The 24,048-nt window shown below is 42.2% G+C and overlaps 2 protein-coding genes and 1 pseudogene across 13 annotated transcripts in view; 1 reads left to right on the top strand and 2 right to left on the bottom strand.

The window, feature by feature from the left end:
• The window catches only part of TUBGCP4 (tubulin gamma complex component 4), a 65,824-nt gene extending 54,513 nt beyond the window's left edge, over positions 1-11,311 (top strand). For 3 of the 5 annotated variants that reach the window (XM_039888345.1, XM_039888344.1, XM_039888343.1), the window contains 9 exons: positions 1,584-1,634; positions 2,063-2,168; positions 3,317-3,424; positions 3,866-4,004; positions 6,417-6,594; positions 7,162-7,296; positions 8,753-8,869; positions 9,501-9,640; positions 10,305-11,310. In XM_039888345.1, the coding sequence (XP_039744279.1) occupies positions 1,584-1,634; positions 2,063-2,168; positions 3,317-3,424; positions 3,866-4,004; positions 6,417-6,594; positions 7,162-7,296; positions 8,753-8,869; positions 9,501-9,640; positions 10,305-10,317 (987 nt within the window). In that variant the 3' untranslated portion in view covers positions 10,318-11,310. Of the gene's footprint in view, positions 1-1,583; positions 1,635-2,062; positions 2,169-3,316; positions 3,425-3,865; positions 4,005-6,416; positions 6,595-7,161; positions 7,297-8,752; positions 8,870-9,500; positions 9,645-10,304 lie in introns of those variants that run through there. The other 2 variants (XM_039888346.1, XM_039888347.1) reach the window with 2 other exon arrangements.
• On the bottom strand, positions 6,192-6,310 carry LOC120623160 (uncharacterized; annotated as a pseudogene).
• A 654-nt stretch (positions 11,312-11,965) lies between the features above and the next one.
• TP53BP1 (tumor protein p53 binding protein 1) overlaps positions 11,966-24,048 on the bottom strand; it is an 81,422-nt gene continuing 69,339 nt past the window's right edge. For 5 of the 8 annotated variants that reach the window (XM_039888308.1, XM_039888311.1, XM_039888310.1 and 2 more), the window contains 9 exons: positions 23,607-23,756; positions 22,879-23,309; positions 20,191-20,382; positions 19,560-19,775; positions 17,740-17,955; positions 14,334-14,428; positions 13,380-13,579; positions 12,718-12,863; positions 11,966-12,322 (listed from right to left, as the gene is read on the bottom strand). In XM_039888308.1, the coding sequence (XP_039744242.1) occupies positions 12,135-12,322; positions 12,718-12,863; positions 13,380-13,579; positions 14,334-14,428; positions 17,740-17,955; positions 19,560-19,775; positions 20,191-20,382; positions 22,879-23,309; positions 23,607-23,756 (1,834 nt within the window). In that variant the 3' untranslated portion in view covers positions 11,966-12,134. Of the gene's footprint in view, positions 12,323-12,717; positions 12,864-13,379; positions 13,580-14,333; positions 14,429-15,031; positions 15,194-17,739; positions 17,956-19,559; positions 19,776-20,190; positions 20,383-22,878; positions 23,310-23,606; positions 23,757-24,048 lie in introns of those variants that run through there. The other 3 variants (XM_039888313.1, XM_039888314.1, XM_039888315.1) reach the window with 3 other exon arrangements.

Raw genomic sequence — 24,048 nt, 5'->3', positions numbered from 1 at the left:
CTCTTAACACTGTCTTTCAAGAGCAGAAGTTAATTTCGATTAAGTCTAATTTATCAATTTCTTTTATGAAGCATGGTTTTTGGCATTGTGCCTAAGAAACCTTCGCTTAACCCAAGATCACAAAGATTTTCTTCTCCTTTGTTTTCTTCTAGAAAATTTATAATTTTCAGTTAGATTTGTTAGATTTGTGATCATTTTGAGTTAATTTTTGTATGTGGTGCAAGGTATGGATCAAGTCTTAATTTTTTGCATGTGGATATCCAGTTGTTCCAGAAACTTGGTTCTTTTTTATGATTTCTTTTGTATATGTATATTGCTATTATCCTTACCTCTTTAAGCATTTTTACCAAGCATATTTTAAAATCTTGGTCTGTGTCAACAGATTCTGAGACTAAAATTTAGTTGCAAAAAGTGAGGAAAGCAGGGTTGATCAGAGAGAGAAGGTAAGCTGTGATACAGTTGCAGCAGAAGCCTTGGCCAGTCCTGTGCAGAGTTCTGAAGCTGTAATGGCCTTTCAGAGATGTCCTAAATTAAGGTTCAAGGGCTAGGCCATTGTACCTCTGCATCTGTCAGAAATTGAATGGCCTGTCCTCAGGGAAAGAAACCACAGGTAAGGAAGCTCCCTTTAGCCAAGGGCGTTCCTGGAGGGCCAACAACAGGCAATATTTGACAACCGGGGTAATGAATACCTCAGTCTTAGAAGGGAGATCTGGGTGACACTTTGTATTATCCCTCAGTCTGTTCTAAAACTTCTGCTTCATATGGTGTGTGTTATCTCGTCTGTTGTATGTCTTTTACTCTTCACATGTCTAAGTTATTTTGACCTGTGTGCATATTTTCCCCAGGAGATGTCCCCTACTTTGTCTAGTAACATGGCCTGGAGAGGGGCCAAAGGCCAGTTCCTAATCTGTGTCAGTTCCAGTAAAAGAGGAAGGGTTAAGGGCCAGGTTGGAGATTCTAGGTACTTTAGTGTTGATCACTTCGCAGGACAAATCCTAGTTAGGATTTTACCATTGATGCTGGCTATGGTTACGCAGTAGATTTTAGTACATTAATCCTCAACCCTGCTGAATTCTTACTAGTTTTAATAATCTATATATAAGTTCTCTTGGACTTCATATACAGATAAATGACATCATGTTAATAGTAACTTTTGTGTCTTCCTTTCCAATTATACTTTTTTGAATAGATGTTGACTTTTATTAAGTGCTTTTTCTGCGTCTATTGAAGTAATCATGTTTTTTCTTTTTTGATCTTTAGTAAATTACATTCATATTTATTTTTTTATTGAGATACAATTCACATAACATTTGAGCCATTTAAAAATATACAATTTAGTGGTTTTTAGTATATTCACAATGCGTGTAACCATCACTACTAAATTTCAGAACATTTCCATTGTGTGTGTGTGTGTGTGTATTTTTTTTTACTGTTAAACTGCCCTTTCATTCCTGGGATTAACTCAACTTGGTCATGATTTATATTCTTTTTTCAATACATCGTTGGATTTGTGTAAAATCATTTTTTACAGAAGTTTTCATTGTAATGAAATTTTGTCCCTGTTTTGATGGTTCTTTTCACAGCATCTCTGGAAGCTGATGGTGGAAGAGTCAGATTTACTGGGTCAGCTGAAGGTAATAGCTTAGCTGTTCTGTTCACTCTCAGAATGATGCTAGTGGGCAATGACGTAATTCTCTAGCCTCTCCTAAGAGCACTGATAGTCCGTACCCAGAGTTCTAGAGTGGCCTTCTATGTCCTTGGCCTAATGGGCCAATTACATCTAATACTGTAAATTTACTACAATACAAAGCTTTGGGTGTTTACTTTCTTCTGGCTTAATATAATTGTATTTTCACTGAATAAATGATACCAAAGACACATCGGTCATCTTGCCACAAGAGATTGCTAAGTATGCCCCTTTGAAATGTCAAAAGCCTATATCCTTTTGTAGATTGACTTAAACTGATGAGATTTGGAAATTAAATGTGTAATTCCAGTAGGAAAGTAAGAAGCTCATGGCCCTGCTGGATTACCAAATTGTAAGTTGAAATTCTGTCTGCAGATCATTAAAGACTTTTACCTTCTGGGACGTGGAGAACTGTTTCAGGCTTTCATTGACACAGCTCAACACATGTTGAAAACACCCCCCACTGCAGTCACTGAACATGGTAAGTGCCCTGTGGACCAGAGAATTACCAGCTTACTAAAGTTGTCGGGTGTTTCTTGACTGCTGCTGAACCATTTAGGCCTATTCCACATAAGAGCAGACTGTTGAGTTTCCAAAGATGGAAGGCTTTTCAGCTAGGCTTCACACCGAGGTCATTGGGAGCAGCCTCTTGACTTGTGTCCCTTCCTGGAAGAATTGACACAGGCCTTCAAACCAGGTATTTTATCTTATCAGATTCTACACATATATTCCTTATGGAACATATTGGGACTTATTGCCACCACGTACTGTATTAAAACTCTTAAGGTTGTGATCATGGAAACGTAACATGAACTAACCTAGGTAGAAAGGAGAATGTATTTGCTATTATACCTATAACTCCAAAGGGATAGGGTATAACTAGGCCTCAGAATGACTGAAACCAGGAACTTAAATACTGCTAGGATTCCATTTTATCATATCTTGTCTGTGCCTTCTGTACACTCTTTGATGGCCTTATAGTCCCATCTGGAAGCATGGCCACCAACAGCTCCCAGGAACATCCCTCACAGTGTCTACTGGCGGAGCCAACCCAGACTCTCTGATAGCGAGTGAAAGGATTCCAGAGAGAGGGTTTTGATTAGTCCAGCTCAGACCTATACCTATCCCTGTGTCAGAGAGGTCAGACATTAAGATATGCCAAAGTGTTCACCCTTGACCAATAGGAATGATCACCATTCCCATTCAGACTACATAAGGAAAGTTGGGTTAAGGATCAGAGTCTGGGGAAAAAAAGAAAATTAAAGAGCTGTACTCTTTCAGTCTGAATAAAGCCTCTGGGTTGGCCTGGCTCGGTCACGTTTATATCTCTAAATAAAATAGTGTAACAAGGTAGAGTATGACCTTCCATTTGATCATGCCTGGGTCACCTGCCTACCCCTAGGATCAGGTATTGTCAACCCCACTGGAACTACACGGATTATACTGGGCAGGGCTGATTCTCTAGGGAAAATCAGGGTGCTGTTATCAACAAGAGAAGGAACGCATGCCAGTCAGGCAGAAGCAACCAACATTACTGCATCCTACTCGTAGCGTGAGGCAGGCTGGGGAGAAGTGGAGAGCTGGAGGAGTCTGGCTTTGTTATGTAGCCCATTATGTCCTTTTTTACAGATGTGAACGTGGCCTTCCAACAGTCAGCACACAAGGTGTTGTTGGACGATGACAACCTTCTCCCTCTGTTGCATTTGACGATTGAGTACCATGGAAAGGAGCAGAAAGGTTTGCCATTCATTCTGCATCTGTCTGCTCCTACTAGTCATCATCTGTTCTCCTTTCTCTGCTTCCACCTCCACAGAAACCATATCATTCTGGACCTTAGAAATCACCAAGTCTAGTGCCTTAATTTTATGTGGGAGGAAAGGGAAGTCCACAGAAGCTGAGAGGCCCAGGCCGTGGTTTTTGTTTGTCGTGCACTGGAAAGGTCTCTGTTTTTCAAGCCACTAGACTTTAAGGCTGAAAAAAGAATCTCTAAAAGAAGAGATTCTTTTAGAACCTCACATAGACGTTTTCTTGCCTCTGCAAGTCCCCTTTGTGCCGTTTATGCTTCTGATACTGCAGGCTCGAGTGAGTGCTCATTTCACGAATGCTCTTCACCTGCTGAAGCTCTGGTTCTAGGTTGGCAATGTCTAAGCTAGACTTCCTTCCCTCTCTTCTTAACAGATGCTACTCAGGCCAGAGAAGGCCCTTCTCGAGAAACTTCTCCACGGGAGGCCCCTGCATCCGGCTGGGCAGCTCTAGGTCTTTCCTACAAAGTGCAGTGGCCACTGCACATTCTTTTCACCCCCGCTGTCCTAGAAAAGTGAGTATTTGATTTTCTCACAGGGAAATATGACCCACCTTATTTCCAAGGGAAGAAATTATCAGGAATAGAATTGGAGGGAGCTTGATAGCCACCAACTAGTTAGCAGTCTGTAAATGAGGTTTCAAACTCAACGCCTTCAGGTGCTGGCCAAAACCTAACTAAGTGAAGCCACAGATGTGAGATAGTAGGAAGTGGTGGATACTGGAATGAATGGTAAGGTCAAACCCTTCAAACCATCAGTTTTCTTTTTCAGTGCTAGTTTGTGACCTCTGGGACGTACAGTCTCAGGTACCACATTGACTCTGACTCTTGATAATCCCATCAGACTGACGAGGTTCCTACCTAACTTTTGTAATTTTCTTATTTACTTGGAAACACTCCAAGCCCAAGTGTTTGCTGTGGACTTTAGTCACTGGGGAGAAGATCACCTCCTTACCCCTAGGAGAGCCAGTGGGAGCAGCCAAGCGTACCAAGGTGGTGAGAGACAGGGCTTGGATCAGCCCTGGTCTTTATCCTGAGAGCCTGCCAAGTGCTCTTGCTCATTTCCGTCAGGAAATAATGTCCCCCAGAGGAGAATTAGTGCTCCAGGGAAAGGAGGCAAGAGAAGCATACTTGGCTGGTCGTTGCCTCTGAAATCCATCCCCACGCCATTTCAGGAATTTCCCAAATGCTCTTATGGGTTCAGGCAGTGGCCCCTGGCCTGGCTGCAAGATGGAAGCTGTCATGCTCAGGCTAGAGGAATGGAGAAAAGGGAAACAAAGGAACAAAATGTCTTCTCTTCATCTTTCTTCTTTCTGTTCACAATCCTCTCTACTGTTTTGGAGTAGAAAAGCTTAGGGTATGAGAGATTAGGCTTAAACTGGAAATGGCAAGGCTGCTTCAGGGAGAAGATTCTGTGGCAGTTTCAGATCCCCCAGACCACCTAAATAAGCTGCCTGGACCTTGTCCAGAGTCTCCACAGCTCCCAGCACCCCACAGTCCGACAGTCCACTCACTTCCTGACTTGATATGCTCGTAACACCCTTAAAGAAATCAAACTCCGAAGTATTTTTCAAACTTTTTATTATGAAAATTTCCAAATATAAACAAAAATATGGACTATAATGAACTCCCCTGTACACACTGTCCAGCTTCAGTAACCAATGTACTTGTTAATTTTTTTTTTTTGCTAGAGCCTTATGAAGCAATCCTACACAAGTCATTTCACTCTATCATTATGCAATTCAAAAAAGACATGTTTTTAACATAACTATAATGCCAATATTACACCCAATAAAATTAATAATGCCTTAGTATCTGATATCTAGTCTACATTGAAATTTCTCTAGTTACCTAAAAAATGTTTTTTACAGTTAGGTTGGTTCAAATCAGAATCCAAATGAAGTATACTATTTTCAGTATATCGTTCTATTAGAAAAAATAATTCTTAAAACCAATTGGAATTGGGTTGTCTTCTGCATGTCTTCCTAAGAAAAAGTAAATACACACAGTTCTACCAGGAATCGCCTGCTCTTCCCGTGTGTCTTCTTAGTACAGGGCTCAGCATTCAGCACCTGGCCCCTGAGCTTGCCATGAGGGAGTCTCAGTGAGAGACCTCCATTTTCTTTGGGTTTCCAGGACAGAGAATCATATTAACCAAAATTCTTGGTTCCTAACATATTCTTATTATTGGTCCTTGCAAGACCTTCCTTCTTCTTACACATGCACACACACACACACACACACACACACATGCACAAACCATAAAACCATTTCCCAGCACAAAAACTAGAGCACTAACAATAATGTCCGTCTACCTATGTGGTCCTTCCCAGTCCTACCCCCTTGCCTCCAACATCCCAAAATGACCACTATCCTAAATTCTGTATTTTCTATACTATATTTGTCCAAAGTATACTTTTTCCTATTTAGTTGTTGTAAGCACTATAAAAAAGGGCATTGGGCTATATGTAACCTTTTGAGATTTACTTTTTTTATTCAAAATACTATTACTAGGAGTCATTTTGTTGTGTTGTACAGCTGAAGTTCATTGATTTTGATGGCTATATAATAATAGTCCATCATATAGATCAGTTTATTTGTCCATTCCCATTTCCTTCCTTTTTTTTTTTTTTAGGTGAGGCAACCCTTGGTTGACCTCACAGATTGCAAGGACGTTGTCAGTTTACAATCTCTTATTTTTCACGCCTACAGCACCTGGTCTTCCTAGGTGGTCTCCCATCCAAGTATTAACCAGGCCCAACCCTGCTTAGCTTCCGAGATCAGACAGGATCGGCGTTGTGCAGGGTGGCATGGCCATAGTCCTTCCTGCCTTTTTGAGGAGGGGTCAGTGGCACAAAGTCCTACGGTCTATTATACAAGTGGAGGTATGAAGTTTTTATCTTACATAGCCTGATGTTTCTGTCCCAGGTACAATGTTGTTTTCAAGTACTTACTGAGTGTGCGCCGGGTACAAGCTGAACTGCAGCACTGCTGGGCCCTACAAATGCAGCGCAAACACCTCAAGTCCAACCAGACCGATGCAGTCAAGTGGCGCCTAAGAAACCACATGGCATTCTTGGTGGATAATCTGCAGTACTACCTCCAGGTCTGTGCCGAGGGATGAGTAAAAGGGTATGAAGAGAAGTCCAGGAGGTTGGCAGGAGTTATTGAAGAGGGGCTGCAATCCTGCATTTGGTGAAATGCTTGGGTTTGAGAAAATTCATAGATTATCTCACTGGGCATGTGTCCTGGGGGCATTTTAGAGGAAAGTGAAAATAAATGGCTGAATGAGAATGAGGAGTTGGGGTCCTTATCAGCAATGTAGTATTTAATTATTGTTGACCTTATTTTTATAGTTTGCTGTAACTTCTGGAATCCTATAGAACTTAACCAAGTCAGTCAGTGGAGGGGATAAGGCATGAGGGGATTGGGTTGGGGAAGGTGGTGGGGTAGGGGGAATCTGCCCAGACATTGGAGGTTGTTAGGAATTAGGCAAATAACTATCTACAAGGCTAGGCAACATAAAGGTGTCTTTAGTCAATCTTAAAGTGGCTTAGATAGGAAGAAGATGGGTGGGGCAGAGAATTTCTATGTCATCCTATCAGGCATCTTAGTGTCTTTGAGTACTTAGAATAGGCAGAGTGCTAAAATTATTTGTGTAACTGTCTGTCAGGTAGATGTGCTGGAGTCTCAGTTTTCACAGCTGCTTCATCAAATCAATTCTACCCGAGACTTTGAAAGCATTCGATTGGCTCACGACCACTTCCTGAGCAATTTGCTGGCCCAGTCCTTTATCTTGTTGAAACCTGTAAGTAAGTAGGACTGATTGGTTTCCCCACACTGCTTCTAGCCTGATTGTTCCCTGAGGCACTTTGAGTTGCCAGGATATGGAACTATCATTAAGCAATTGTTCAATCTCCATATTTAAACATTTTTAACAACTTATAAAGCAAAACTAAAAGGGACATTAAAAGGGAACTTAAATGTCTTTGAATTTCTGAAATATAGGATGTGGACAGCTATACATGAAAGAATACATGCTTAACCCTCAGAAGGATTTCAAGACATTTTTAAAACTTTCTGACACCATAGAAAGACCAACGAAAAGCATATAGTGTTTACTTTCCTAGAAATCTTCTGAATCAGGATCAGCCAGTTGTTGTAAAGTTGTTTTCAGAGACTACTGGAGTAGCGTCCTCCTCTATGTGTATACACACATATGTACATATGTATATCTCCTTCAGGGGAGTTATTCTCAACCTTAGATCCACATGGGAATCAAATGGAACCCAGAGCACTTAAATTAAAGAGTTCCTGGAGTGGGACCAGGCACCAGTATTTTTTAAAGCTCACAAGCTGATTCCAATTCCAGGATAAAAAGCAAGAAGGTTGAAATGATCCCTTCTAGTTTCTACTGTAACAGTTACACTGTATATTTGATGTGAGCTAATTGTCATTCTTTAGTTGTGCCACATCACGAGCACTACAGACTTCTCTTTTGTTCTGGTATTTGGGGCTGTTATTTTTGCTTCACTAAGGGAGAATGAGTTATATAAATGCCACTCCAAAGCGTTCTGTGAATTGAAAACAACCATGAACCACTGTGACAGGTAGACTGTCTTTGCATGGTATGAGTATATCTTTGGGGAAAAGTAGAATCTCAGAGCAGGTGGTCATCACTAAATATTTATTGAGTGCTCACTGTATGCAAGGCACTGGGGATACAAAGAGGTATAAGTCATGGCTCTGCCCTTAAGGAGCTCACAATCTAGTTGGAGAAACAGGACATACATACATACACAGGTCAATAACAATACAGGTGGCCTGAACAAACGCCAGGTGAATACTACAGATAATATAGAGAGCGATTCAGGGGTCACTAAAGTTTATGGGGGTTGGGGGTAGGGAGTTGGACCTGGTATTAAGGAGGTGAGTATCCCAGGCACAGGAAACAACAATGAAAGCAAAGCTCAAGGCAGGAGTACATTCTTGGTGGGTCCAAGAAATGATGACTAGTTTCATGTGGCTACAGTGGAGGTTTTGTGCAGGGGTGATTAAGAGAATGATAGCATCTTTGCCAGGAAGGGAAGGGTTTGTTTTATACATGTTGCATTTTGAGGAGTTGGTAGGACTCGCACGTGGCATTCTCTCTCCTTGTCAGAAGTGGGAACATGAGAATAAATTACCTCTTAAGATTATTTTCTCAAATCTTTAATTTCACAGATCTTCCTTCTTTTTGCTAATACCAACTGTTTCCTGGGTAGGTGTTTCACTGCCTGAATGAAATCCTAGACCTCTGTCATAGCTTTTGCTCGCTCGTCAGTCAGAACTTAGGCCCACTGGATGAACGTGGGGCTGCCCAGCTGAGCATCCTGGTGAAGGTGAGTCAGCCTGGCTGCTGGAAATACGCAGCCCTGTCCAAAGGATAGAGGTGGTTTTGCAAATGGAGAAACATGATCTTTCCCTCTGAGACAATAAAGCATTTCCCCCAGTACATACACACAGAAATAACAAGAAACAAATCTAAAATGTTGGTATCGGTTGATTTTAAAGCAGATAATTATGTGCTTCCTCAGCATTCAAAAATAGTTCAGCCCTGAATAGTTTAATGGGCCCACCAAATATGCATTGGCTTTGCTCTCACTTTCTCATATCCAACCTCCTTACTTCCTTGAACTAACCCTCTATCTTTCACTGAGATTATAATTATCTGCCTGTAACAAAAACACACAGGTTCTCCCCAACCCCAGTACACGACAGACTATATTCATTTGAAACTGGCTGCTAAATTCCTACTGAGAATGAGAGTACTTTATTAGAATTCTGTGTTCTGTGGACTTGGCACTAAGAAGTTATTTTAGGAGTTAATAGAAATGAAATGCGGGAAGGCCAGGTGGTGCTGAAGAATTTTGAGCAAGGCTTTTCCAAAGAACATCTGTCACCACCCCTCCCTTCCCCACATGGGTAGTTGGTGAGTCTCAGGAATGACGGCTTGAGTCCTTCTCTCTGCAGGGCTTTAGCCGCCAGTCTTCACTCCTATTCAAGATTCTCTCCAGTGTTCGGAATCATCAGATCAACTCGGATTTGGCTCAATTACTGTTACGACTAGATTATAACAAATATTACACCCAGGCTGGTGGGACTCTGGGCAGGTAGGAACAACCCTTGGGGAACTCAGTGGACTAAATGTGTGTGGCTTTTTAAAACAAGTTGTAGAATTCCAGTGCTGGACATACAGACTTTAGCCATCATCTGGTCCAAATACCCTCACTTTATAAACAAGAAAACTTGAGGCCCAAAGAGATAAAGCACTGTGTCTGATCATCTTTAATCATTTTAATGATTTTTTTCTAGTAAAAGTCATCATAGTAAAATACTAACCTCCTGAGGCCGAGATGGGTTTTAAGTTCTTGGCTAAGTTGTGTATTGCTGTGCTGGGAAGCAGCATGGCCTCAGTTCCCAGTTCTGACATTAACTAGCTGTGCTGCTGTAGGCCTGCCTCGCTGGCCCACAGCTTCCAGTTTGTGAGAGGGGACTGCCCCTTCTAACTCTACTTTTTTTTAATCTATAGTGAGATAAAGTAGTTGTTGGCCTCTCTCAGAGGTCTGTCCCAAATGCTTTATTGTTTGCTCTTTCTGAAATGTCCTCAACCAGATTTTTCCTAAGTGATTTTAGCAGTAGTCAGACTTTGAGTTTTAAGATGACATTATCTAGATCACAGGTTGCCCTGATTCATATAGATATAAATTTTTTTTTTTTTTTTTTAAGAAAATCTTAGGAAAGCATATTTGATGAGGCTCTTTTTTTCTTTTGTAGTTTCGGGATGTGAAAATTTCGGGTTCACGAACTGGAATAAGTCTTTCCCACCACGTTCTCATCTTTAGCAGAAGAAGGCTCAAAACATCTCATTCTCTAGCTGCAAGCTATTGAGAGGGCTGTCCTTTTCTCCTAGAAGTGATTACTGAACATCCACGAGTACAAATCCTTCCTCTCTTTCTCAAGTGGAAGGGTCTGCCCTGCTTAGGGGAGTTAACTCTCCTGAGGAGCCCAAGTGACATCAGCTCTCCCTCTGTGGACCTGTTACATTGAGACCATTTCTCTGATAAGTTCATTTACTGAGCTCCTACTATGTGCCTAGGTGCTGTTCAAGCTGCAAGAGATAGCAGTAATACAGATCAGAAAGTTAAATAATATTTTGTGGCTCATGTGAGGAAGTCAACTGTTGTATGTTGCCACTGAGCAAGAAAGGCACCACATAAGGTAGGCTTCCCCTCACCCCACAAACCCGCTTTCCTCCAGAAAATTAAAACTGAGTGTCTTATCCTTAAGGATCTTTAAAACTATGAATCTGAAGAATTTTACCAATAACTTCCAATTATTTCAAATTGTAAAAGGGCAGTTTTAGTTACAATGTATTTAGTTGTTGTTTTAAACAAATAAGGTCCTTAAAAAAATCCAAGTCAGATTATTAGCTGTCAAATACTGAAAACTGCAGGTCTGATTATCCCATCTTAGAAGAACCACAGGAGCTGAGGTTCTCCTAATCTGGCCCAACCATCACTGGTAATCGCTAATATTCACATCAGTATGAATCAAAACATTCAATGAACTCCCTTCAAACCAAAAAGAATGCAGCATTCTGGCCTCAGTTTTTAGCTATGCGACCTGGTCCTACACCCTGGTCTCTACATCTCTTCTACCACATATTACTCCCTTATTCTCTGCAACTGTCAGCTAAAGACAACCTCTTCCACTGCTGCTCCTGGAGCAGAGGTTGGCAAACCATCACCTGTTTTTGTAAATAAAGCTTTACCGGAACACAGCCACTCTTGTTCATTTACCTATTGTCTGTGGTTGCTTTCCTGCCGTCATGGCAAAGGTGAGTAGTTGTGACACTTAAAACATTTACTATTTGGAAGAAAAAAAACTGACCGCTGCTTTAGAGAATGAGAGAACATCAACAGGGACAATGCTGGGGTAGAGAAGGGACAGCTTCCAACATGTGACAATAGTAATAAAGTTTTATACCTGTGACTAAAGCTTCTAACATTTCTGAGTGTTACCACTATATTTCTCATGTCATCCCATCAAGCTTACAGTCACTGCCCAGTCACAGCAATTGGTCCTCTTGCCTTTTAGCTGAGAGTACAGTATACAGTTTAGTGAGCTCAACTCTATAAAGAGATTTTTTTTTTTAATTGCCAAGAAACTTAACTGTGAATTTCACTCAACTTTTGGCACAACTATTTATCTGGGCCTACTAAAATCAAGTATTTAGTAGTACTGAATTTTAGATAGCCCAGGATAACCTTTTGACAGCTATGCCAAAGAAAACTTTAAAATTCACTCCTCATTATTTCCCTTGGCTAGATGTCCTCCAATGAACAAGCCAACTGAAAAACCACACAGAAGGTACTAAGTTTATCTTGCTAATTGTTCTGAAAGTAAGCTCAAAGAAGTAGATGAAGAAATCCCAGTTACTACAACCAAAGAGATTCAACATTTATTTTATCATAAAAGTCCAGCAAATAAAACTATATACAAGATCCATGCAAGGAATCCAGTTACACACAAGACACATTTAAAACCTGGTTAAAACACAATCTCCACAACAGCAAGGAATAAAACTGGTAAGACCAAGTAGCCTTAGTGAGAAATATAATCGTGTTTGTATTTTGGATGCTGCTTGAATCCAATTCTCTCCCCAACAATGAGGCACTGGATCACCCACTCTTGTGACACCACAGGCAGCTGCAATGCTTCAGCACACTTCAGCACCGAGGCTGGGCATGAGGGGTCTGTCACCACCACGTCAAATACCCCTAAAGCAATATCTGCAGGAAGCAGGGGAAGGTAAGTAAGGAAAGGAGACTCAATTTAGCCCCTCTATTAAAAAGCCTGATGTGCCTTGTAGCCAGTACATCCCACTCTGCCCAAACTAAGCCCTTTAAGTCAAACACAACATGTTACTGATCACAACCAAATGGGAAGTTATCAATAAATGCTGACCTTGTAAAAATGTTTAGCAAATACACCACTGGACACCAGCAGAAGCATAGACAGCCCAGTGCTTCACTCATGTCAGCGCACCTCTTAAAGGTGGTACTTCTCTTAGGAACACGGATATGGTTAACCAATAATCAGGACTGAGACTTAGACCACAAGGCCTAACAGCTATGGGTTCAATGACATTCTTGGAGCAGTAACAATGCACACACTTTCCAGGTACCTTTGTTATGGGCACTTGAATGGTGCTGCTTCACAGAGGCTGCCCCCCCAGTCATGAGGATCTCAGACCAGAGCTCCAGGAAGTTCTGCTGTTGATCTGACACCAAGAGTACCTTCAGATTCTGGAAAGGGTTTTCACGGGGTTGCCTATGAAGGAGTCAGAGACACAGCACCTTGGAATTGGGAGGGATCTTAACTTGACAGATAATATCTAATAACAGCCCTTCTATAAAAGGACTGAGGATAATCTGAATGCTTTCGAAATCCTTGCATTCAGGCACCACCCTCCTCCCCCCTTTCTGTGAATGATCTCTATTCTCTGGGATTGTGACCTCCTAATCCACCCCCTTTCTGATTTCCATGTTTGTTCTGGAACCGAAGCCGTACCCTGCTCCCTCCTGAGCCTGTATTTTTAAAGTGCTTAAAACTTAGTCCCCTCCCAATCATACAGCTTGAGTTCATTCCTTTTCAAAAGGTCCCTAACCAGTGTACCCTAGGGAAATACACCAGGTGAACTGCTAAAATAAACTCAAACCCATTCAAATTCAATCATTTACAGTACGATCATTGCAGTTTCTAGAAATATTTACTCACCTAGACTCTCCCCTCGAAAAGCTTGCTTTTCTACTTTCTACTGTTATAGGTAGGCTCTTAAAAACTTACCAATCCAGAATTCTTTGCTCCTCAAGGCTATACCCAGCTGGCAGCAGATAATTACGGTAATTCTGGAGTTGGTTGGCATGGCAACTGTCATGGACCCAGACATGAGACACACAAGGAATCCCACTGGCAAGGCACAGGAAGTACTTCCGGGTTCGACAATGTTGATCCGCGATTAGGAGACACTGGTAGGCTGTGTTACACTGGAAGAAAAGGAATAACTACCAATGGGTTTGGTGATATCTCTGGAAAGCACCTGAATAGCAGCCCTAATGAGTCATAGAGATTGGATCTGAACACTTTCAAATACAGTGATCCTTGAACAACATGGGTTGGAACTGTACAGGTCCACTTACACACAGATTCTCAATTGACCCGTGCAGTTCAAACATGTGTTGTTCAAGGGTCAACTCTGTGGCTGGGAATCCAGCAGGGGGCGGGCTGACTGGTTATATGCAGATTTTTTATTGCATGAGAGGTTAGCACCCCGAATGCCCATGTCGAATGCCCATGTCGTTCAAGGGTCAACTGTACTATCCAAAATGTGACTGATCCTGTCCTGCCCAAGACCTCTTTTCTCAATGAAAGGCCCAAGTGGCTTCCCTAGACACTCTCCCTGCCTCACCTGCAGCTTCTGGGGACCTAAATCCTCAAGGGACAACTAAACTCCCATGTATTCAGCATTTCGGGCAAAGAATCAGCAACACTGTGATAGGGATTTCTATTAAACACAAATTTTAATCTGCGTTTGTCCCAGCAACAGAACCATAGCCATTAACTCATGGTTTTAACTTCTCTCCCTGTATACAGTAAAAATTCCACTTCATGTGAACAACCGTTGGCAGTTTCCTAGTTCCTGAAATCTCTAGCTACTGTCCCTCTCAGGCCTATTCTCGGTACAGGTAGTGGACTCTTCGTCACGGCCCCTCTGGGAAGCTACACAAAGAAACTCCTCACCTGGGCTTCATTGAAGTCTTCGAGAATATAGCCAGCTCCTGCTCGAAGCTGGGATTCTGTATACTGCTTGTTGAAAGGAGGAATTTCTAAAAATTCTATATAAAAAACATAACCAAGATAATTATTACTACTGGTTGGTTTATTTGCTACTTTATGCCTGCTTCTTACTGCCCCCTTTCCACTCCCCAACTATCTCCAGAGCACTGTATCTCAAGGACAGGTCAAGGGCTTCCCCATGGTTCAGAAAGAGATCTGTCTTGAGGCCTATAAAGTGCTGCCAAAAGAAGGGACAACAGGAGGGGTAGGGAAGATGAGAAATGGACGCAGGTCTTAGACCTAAAAACAGCAAACATTTCTGCACCAAGACCGAGTCATCGGACTGTTCACAGGGGTAGATACACCACCAATTCCCATAGTGATGTATTCCCATCGGAGTTCTTCCTTATGTCTACCCTAAATCTCTTCTACAAAACTAAGCCCATTTCCTCTTTCTTCTGTGGAGGTGAATAGCTCTTTAGCACTTTTTATAATAGAGCCTTCAAATTCTCCCTTCATTAGCATTTTTACCCCCTGTACACTAAAACTCTGATAAACGAGAATGCTCAAAGAAAGTAAGGTTTTAAAATTTTAACTGATTAAGTGAAGATTAGCCAGAAAATCCTCTTTCAACCTTTTTATTGAAAACTATCTACCTTTGATGATCTTGAAGTACCTCAGGACACTGAACATCAATGACTGCTCTATAGTCTTGAGGGTGAAGTAGAAGTTATGAGAGATGAGGCTGAAGCTGTAATGACCCTAGGCAATTAGAAATTGCTTCTTTTGACCAAATATCTAATTTGAGCTTGTTTTCTTGTCATCTGCTCCTCTCATATATAAATAACACATTAAAAAAAAAAGAAAGAAAAAAAGCAAGACATTAGAGGTTTTAGTTAATTAGGAGTTCTGAGAAATTAAGTGCTAATTAACTTATCACAAGTAAAAACACAAACCAAGTATATAAAAGTGCAACGCCAGGACCAATCCCTTTCCCCCTCATACCCAAAGGTAAAATTTGGCAGAGAAGACCCCTCGTAGAGATGGCGCCCCAACCCACCCTTGGTACCCTCTCTCTGCCTGCTGGAGCTGCTCAGGCAGTGTCGATGCCCCAAATTCAGGCCTCTGCAACTTTAGGTAGGTCTGACTGGCCAGCCTATTCATTTTTTATTGCTCTTGATTCAGCATTCTCCATATTCTTTTTAAAATGAAAACAAACTGGAAACTCTAACTGGTTATAAGAAACTCAGAATACAGCAGGACTATTTCTCAGTTTTATGACTATCCTTCTGACCTGTCTAAATGACACACATGTCACAATTTTCAATGCCAGCACTCTACTGCTAGGTCACTGCTAAGGCCCCTTATGGTCCTTTATTTTCAAGACTTCTATTTTATGTCCGCATAATCCATGCTGTTTCTAGTCCTGACCAATTTAGATTTTAATCCCTGCTTATATTTCCTTGTGTTTGTGTAATCAAATATTACGTAGGTCTAGACAGTCCACTTCTCACTAAATAAACCCAACTCCAGTCAATTCCTGTGGCTTGTGTTGTGCCACCTAACAAGACTGAAAGCAATATTCTTAACTCATTAACAAATATGTCTCATAAGCTGAATTCAAATATTTTGCTGAACTCCTGGCATCTAAGAAATTCCCATTTATCCTTAAGACATGTCACAGTTTCTTGAAAACTAAGTCTATAGAGAATCGTTTTAGTACAAATATCTTCAGGCTTGAGACTAAGGAACCTCTAAAACATTCTCATATTCTAAAACTATCAAGGATTCTGGTACAACGTCCATGGATGAAGGAGCGACATAAAGCAGACACATTCTCCTTATATAACCATACTTTACGTGAGTAATCTGGAGGTCCCTCTAAAAAACTGTCCAAGTTCCCCCTCAATTAGATAAGGCCTACCTCCCTTTACTCATGTTATAGAATGAGATTAAAAACATTTGCTATATCAATCAGCAAGTGGGAATAGAGGGAATTTTTATGAGTTGAGTTTATAATATCTCACAGAGGCTCACAGATTTTAAGTCGGCTTTCTTACCCATGCTATACCAACAAATAAAACATATACAAACTGCCTTGTGAAGTGCTGGTTGAGGGAAGGGTTAGGAATGCTTTGGAGAATAAAGACTAGAGTCCAGTAATATTGTGAAAGCAAAACAAGACCACGAACACTGTTTTGATGCCATGACACACCTCCTCACAAAATACTCAAGGGACTCTCAATTGCTTATGATCAAAACAAAACTAATTTTTAGCTAAGAAACTCCACACAAACCCTAACTCTCATTGTACCTATCTGAATTCTGACAAATTAGGCTTGGCGTACACTTAACCTTGAAACCCACACATGCCACACCTGCTCCTACACCCTAGAATAGAGCCTCTATACTGATGACTGTTTATGCACCTTATAGAGAGCCTGAACCTTAACCGAAACTCCCTGACCACCCTTCCCATAACCCTGTATAGATCCCCATGTGGCTGCAGTTAGTAAGAGATAGTTTTTGTTAATTAGGAGTCATCCACACACTTGAAATGCCAACCATCACAAATCTGCAGTGGTGTTATTTTAAGATAATCATGTTCTCTAATTCAATTCTCTCTTTCAAGACATTAGCCAGAACTGGAACTTGTTGAAAACGTGATTCCATTTAGACCTCTAGCCTTTATAGCCACATTTGGATACTGTTGTCAATCACTTATAGTGTATACATTTGTATCTGTTCATTTTCTCTCCTAGATCACACTCTCTTTAGACAATTGTAATAATTTTTATGCGTCCCCGCCACAGCCTTCACTCAAACCCTAAGTAACAGATAACATAGAAATATAATGTATAGATTTGCTTTAAGGTTGAAGGGAGGTACAAGAGTTGAAAAGGCCTAGAAGCCATTCCTCTGAAATCACCCTGGGGCCCTGGGCACCCCATATTCCAGTCTTATAACACAGACCTCAAGAGAATGAACTCTGCAGAACATTCAGAAACCTGACTGACCAGGATGACTGGAGTAGGGTAAAATGAACACTACTAGCTTCTAGTCCCAAGTCTACCACTATTGTGGACAAAAAGCAATTATTTAACCTCTCCAAGCTTGTTTCCTCATCTGTAAAGCAGATAAGATCTCCCATCTGCATCACAGGATTGTTTTGAGAAAGCACTCACTTAGGAGGAATTTTGTGAAAATAATCTATAAAGCAAGAACCAGTGTTAATTTTCCCTGACCATGATCACAGTTACCAATTGCCCTGCCTCCTCTACAGATGGCTGGGGGGCCACCAGACTCATCAAGTGAATGGAAAGGAAGGAAGTGTATGTGTCAAAGCCCGCAGGGCTCCTTAGGGCCTTACCCTCCTCTTCCTCACTGCTTCCTGAAGGACCATCTGGCAGTTTGGAGCGGCTGGCCAACTTGTCACTTGTTGTGGCCATTGTGAGGAGAAAGGCATAACCCAGAAACAAGGTCTTGTTGAGAGGCAAAGGCCCTTTCTGCTCTTCCAAGGTGGAGGGTTCACTCATGTTGTCTCCACTCTCACAGGGGCTCACAAACTCTCCTGCCCCCACCGCACCTGGGAAGGACAGAGGCATAATGAGGTGGGTAAAGACCACTGCCTGGGCATGACAGGATGAACTTTTCACCAAAGACCATTCTTGTGGCCAAGAACCTAGGACAAATTACAGTGCAGAGAAATTTTACATACTTAAAGTTTATAGTCATGACAATGCATACATTGTATTCATAAATGAAAAAAATCAACTAGTATTGCTTTTATACAGCCAAACCAAATTCTTCTGAGGTCATCTGAAGAAAGAGGTTGTTCTAATACAAAGATTAGGTATTAGTGAAAATACCTGGAAGTCTTCAGCCTACTTTCTCTGCCCAGTGCTGATTTCTCCCAGGATATGTGATAAAAAAATAACAACAACAACAAAAATAACCCACTTTTTTTTTATCAAGAAACGCCCCAACAGATAAACCCACCGTATATCCCTGACCTTCACCAGAATGGTGCATAGAATACTTGGTAATTTAAGTGTTTTTACATGTTGCGAGAGCCACGCCCAACAGCCTGCTTTAATTGTCCCAGTTTGCAACACCTTGGGGGAGGGGGGAGGGAAGTGACCCAGCCAGTCCAGGACTCCCAAAACACCCATGTTAGGAGTGCACCCAACAAGTCCTTGAGAAGAAAACAAATACCTGACTTGGAGAAGCTGAATCGTAGGCTCATTAGGAGGCTAAGATGACAGACAGGTCATGCCTCCCTAAAATAAAACCAGCAGCAAAAGAACAGTGTGATGTAGTATGGATAAACCTGGACTTCAAAGTCAGACTTGCCTGAGTATGAATTCTAGATTACTGTGTCACCTTGGGAAAGTTAGCCAACTTTTCTGTACCTTAGGTTATTTAATTAGAAAATGACTTCGCTAGCACCTATACCTCACAGGGATTATATGAGGTAATATGTGAAGTGCTGAGTTCCATGCCTCACATACCCTAAAACACAGGAGAGGTGTTAGACCGATATGGAGATGACACAACTCAAATACATAGGAAACAAAAGGAGCTCTACTGCCAGGACAATGTAGCAACCAATAAACTTCCTCAGTTTGCATCCTTAGAACTCACAGAGGCTGGGGCTGGGTCACAGGAGAGATCCAGTAAACAATAGATGGATTGAACTCCTCTGTTAAGAAGCAAGAGGGACGGGAAAGTGTTTGTTTGGAGGACAGTAGGGAGAGGGGAGATGCAGGCTGAAGTACTAGCTTTCAACAGGAAGTATGAGAAAGCAGGAGGACTCTGAGCACAAAGGAGAAGGAACAGAGCTTCCAAAGGTAGAAGATGGTGCCAAGTAAACCAAGAGATCTAAGACAAATTTCATCTATTTTAAATCTGCTTAAAATTCAATACTACTTCTTTCCTTCCGAGAACCTACACTGGAGTCAATGTTTCTGATCAAGACCTGGTTTCCTATCTACCCTCACTGCGCTCTACTGGGAAATCAAAGAGGGAGATGCAGAAAGCTGTCTCACTACCACCTGTGGGCTTGTGCGGGGCCCCCGACTTTGTAGCCAGGACAGGAGGGCCATTGTCCCATATTAGGCTCCATCTATAGCAGCTGGCCTTGCATCCCACCATGGTCTGAGGGAGAATGAAGCAAAAGGGAGCACTCACCAGGTTTCACAGTGGCAGACTTCCGGCCTCTCTTGGCAGGGGATCGTTCCTCTTCAGAAGTGGCAAGTTTTCTTTTGCCTGAGAGAACTCCCGTGGAGGCACGAGGGCTTTCTGTGATCTTCCGGGAAGGGGTTGTACTGCTGCTGCTGGAGGCAGTGGGGGTGGCCGGGGAGCTGATGTTACTGCGACGTTTCCTTTTCCCTTCCACCAAATTGTCTGTGAGAGGATAAGCCAGAGGCTGGTCAACTTCTATGACCTAAGGCCTCAGACTCCATGAAGCCAGGCAGAGCATGACTTAGATGCCACCACGACCTTCCCTCAATCTCCCATAGGGGCAGGAAGCCCCCTTTTAAGGCCATTATATTTTGTTTCAATCTCTGTCAAGACTAAAATGTGTCTGTTTGTTCCCCTGTAGAAGTGGGGAGGCCAGAAAAATCTGAGGACTTCCTATTTGGTCCTGGGAAGGAAATATAGACAGTGGCTCCGGAAACTGATAGCTCATTATCATCTCATGAACCACATGGGAATAATAAGATTTAAGGTAGCATTACTGATTGCTCTAGAAAACACTCCTTGCACCACAAGCAGGGCAGAGGCCCAGAGGCTGTTGTTCAGGAACCGAAAGCCTTACCTAAGCTGATATCTGCTGCCTTGGTGAGGGGTGTCACTGCCTCATATGGGCCAAGGCCGTACTGCTCTCTCAGTCTGTTTCCTTGCTCCAAGGACAGAATGACAGCCATTCGCTTATACCACTTCCTTTGGCCTTCTTTTTCAATGCTGTAGTACAGTTCTCCAGACTCCTTCCTATGCCCTTTCACTACCCCTGGGTGGGGGGCGGAAAAAAAAGTAAAATCAGCTTGTTGTTGTTTTAGGCTGCCCGACATCCACTCACAAAGGCTCTGCAGAGCAGGCTAAAAGTCAGGGAATTAGGAGATCTAACAGTGGGCTGAAGTTAGGATTTTAATGAAATCCCAGCTGTCCATCCCAGACATCACCACTACTTAAGATATATGTAGCTACTAGTTTGACATTGAGACATGGAAAGTTTCTTGACAGAAGGAATCCTATAGTTATAAAATAAAGCTTCCTAAAGCCAGCCTGGTTCAAATGGTTCTTGAAGTGAAATGCCATGTGGTGTCTTAATGATCTCATTATAACTTACTAATTCTGAGTAATAATCCTTAAGTTACAGGTCAAAGATATCATTCTAAGAGAGAGTACGTGTCTGTCTGTGTAACAGAATCAAAATAAAGATAGAGGAATGAAAGGAAAAAATAAATCCTGCCTCTCCTGCCTAATCTTCCCTCCCTATTACCTATTTTCCTGCTCTTACTCTGATGTGGAATTTAAAGTTAAGGCCTTTAGGTTAGAAGAAACACAATGTGGGATATACAGGAAACTGGGTTAGAATTGCAGAGACCTGATCTTAGGCCTAATTCTGTTACCACCAAGCTGTGTGATTTTGGGCAAGACTTGCAGACCCGTTTCCAATTCTGTGAAAAAGATAACACTCCTTCCCCTCTATCAATTAATACACAATTTACACACACACACACACACACACACACACACACACAAAACCAAGGCATTAATATAAACACTTTTTCATTCCCATAAATAGAAAGGTCTGTTTGTTCTCTCCCATTAGCCTATGCTTGAATGAAAGGCTGAAAGAAATCCAGAACCTAAGCCACCAAGGAAAAAACTATAGAGGAGAAAGCAGACCTTGGTTCTCTTCTTATCTATGCCACAGAATCACTCTTTCTCTTGCTTGTTCATCTCCTGGCTTAACTCTCTATCACCAACTAAATCACAAGACCCCCTCAAAAGCACAAAGAAGCCCAACAATATACTTCACACTAATGAAGAGCTACTAAAACTAGGAGCAGTCTAATGTTGACATTAGTGGGCAGCCTCAATTAATTAGGCACAGAATCCCCACTCCTTGATGCTTTAATTCACTCTGGATACCGAACTGTCTCTGCGAGATAAGAGGGTAGAATGAGGACCTTCGAAAGTGGCTTAACACCTGAAAGAACAACAAATGTATTTGATACAAACTATGTAAGTCACAGATCACAAAAGACCTCAATCCATGTGCCACTAACTGACATCACACAGAGCTAGAAAGTGAAGCAGCCCATTTAACAGTAAAATAAAGGGAAAACAGCAACTACTCAGGAGTCCAAATCACAAGAGTCTGGAGAGACCTCGACAGAGAGGCATTTTTGCCCAATATATTCCAATCCGTGTCCAAAAAAATCTCCAGAAAGGATTATTTTAAATGACAAACACCACAAACATGTATCTCCAAATTAGTTCACAGAAAATAACCAATGTCTTCAAAGAAATGGCACAGGAAACAGTCATTACAAACACAAATCCCTCACCATTGTCAGTACAGGAAACTGACAGCTTGAGGCAAAAAAAAAAAAAGGCACCATTATTTAAACCAGAGAGTAAGTGTTGAGTGTGCAGGCACACAAACACAGCACTAACAACTTCCTAAGCAAAAATATCTCCATATATCTGCCACACTCACCTACTGAGTTCCCATCAAGGCAGGAGATTTAAAAGTTAGTGGTGAAAGAACAGAGAAAGGGAAAAACACTAACTTTACAGTAGAAACCTAGCAACCACCACCTCAACCAAATGAAGGTTAATACACCAGTGATGTCCTATGGATGTCACATACTCCTCCCTCCCCCATATGATGTGATGAGAAGGGCACTTCACCTTGGAAGAGTTCTTTTCAAAAACCCATAATTCTAATCTAATCAGAAAACATAAGACAAACCCAAACCGAAGGACATTCTACAAAATACCTGACCAGCACTCCTCAAAACTGTCAAGGTCATGAAAAACAAGAAAAGATTCAGAAACTGTCATAGATGAGAGGCGATCAAAGGACACATGAGGATTAAATACAATGTGGTAATCCTGGACTGGATCCTGGAACAGAAAAAGGACATGGAAAAGCTGGTGAAATCCAAATAAAGTCTGGAACTTAGTTAACAGTAATGAGCCAAGGTTGTTTTCTTAGTTTTGACAAATGCACCATGCTGATGTACGATGTTAACAATATGGAAAGCTGGAAAGCTGGGTGAGGGATATACAGGAACTCTCTGGACTATCAGTACCCAGTACTTTGCGAAATTTTCTATAAATATAAAATTATTCCAAAATAACAGGTTTATTCAAAAATAAGCAACAAAGAACAAAAAAGCCAATGATGAGTAACCAGTGTTACAGGAATGGAATTTCTGACAGAAGAGAAGACTGGGCACAGTAAATCTATACAGACTGCTTCTTTTATTACCTGCACTGAAATACTCATCCTCTGAGAGAGCTGTCACTTCCGTATCCAGCGGGATGGGGTCACACAGCAGAATGTCTTTGCCCAACACATCACACTCATACCCATCATCAAAGAGCAATTTATACTTCCCAGCTCCAACATCTCGTGTGATTTTCCCAGAGTAAAAATAGCCATTGGATGACCATTTGGCTACAACACGGAGCCCTACAAAGCTGTTCCCTGGAGAGGAGGCATCTAAGCCATCAGAAGGGCCAGCAGCAGCCTGGAAAGGAATCTCTGGAGAGTCGCTTCGACGCAAAGCACCAGCACCCACGTCTGCTCGTCTGGTGGGCTCTGGCATTCGGGGCACAATACGAGTAAAGGATTTATCATCTGGAGACATGCTGGGTGAAATGTCCTCTATGCCCAAGGGGCCAGGCACAGCTGTTTCTCTAAAGAGATATAAGAGATAGAAGAAGGCAGTGAGAATAAGAAGAAATAGTTACCTAGCATTTTCCCACTCCTTTGTCCATGGGTCTGTCTCTTCAGCCCATTCTTTGGTAATCCCATCACAGGCATAAGCCTGGTCTCTCAACAGCCTCACTCTGATCCCTGCCCACTCCCCAGTCAGTGTGGGCCCCTCTTCTCCCTCCTGACACCCCACATACTCTCTAATCCCCTCTCTTCTCTCTGCTCCCTTGTTTTCTAAACAAGTCACAGACTAAGTATATCTCACACTACCCGGGTACCTGGTTCCAGTGGTCCGAGAAGGCGGGCGGCCCCTTCGCCCGCGCCCACGAGGCGTGACTGGAGCCTTCCCTCCCTGTCTGATGCCAAGGCCTGCATCACCATCCTCCTCACACACTGGCGCCCCTGTCTGACTGACCCCTTTTCTAGGACTAGAGAATGAAGACAGGTTAGTCTGATAGCACCTGCTACTGGATCCTTTCCCCAGTCTCCCCTTGGCCCTCAGACTACATGCCAGGCCAACATGTGCTGGGCCTCCAGGGCAGCAGGAAGCTGGTCCACACACCCACCACCAAAGTATCAGCTGGGGAGTGGGAATTTAGGATAATAAGTAAAGGACATCTTCCTCTATGCAAGTCTATTCCCGCCTGACAAAGCTTCCTACTGCTGCCCTTAAAAATAGCACACGAATTTCTACCCTGCCTTCTCTTCTAGTTCAGGCTC

This window comes from Pteropus medius, unplaced genomic scaffold (assembly GCF_902729225.1).
Source record: "Pteropus medius unplaced genomic scaffold, Ma_sr-lr_union100, whole genome shotgun sequence".
Classification (NCBI taxonomy): domain Eukaryota; kingdom Metazoa; phylum Chordata; class Mammalia; order Chiroptera; family Pteropodidae; genus Pteropus; species Pteropus medius.
Note: the sequence above shows the minus strand (reverse complement) of the source record. Positions and strands in the feature narration are given on the sequence as shown.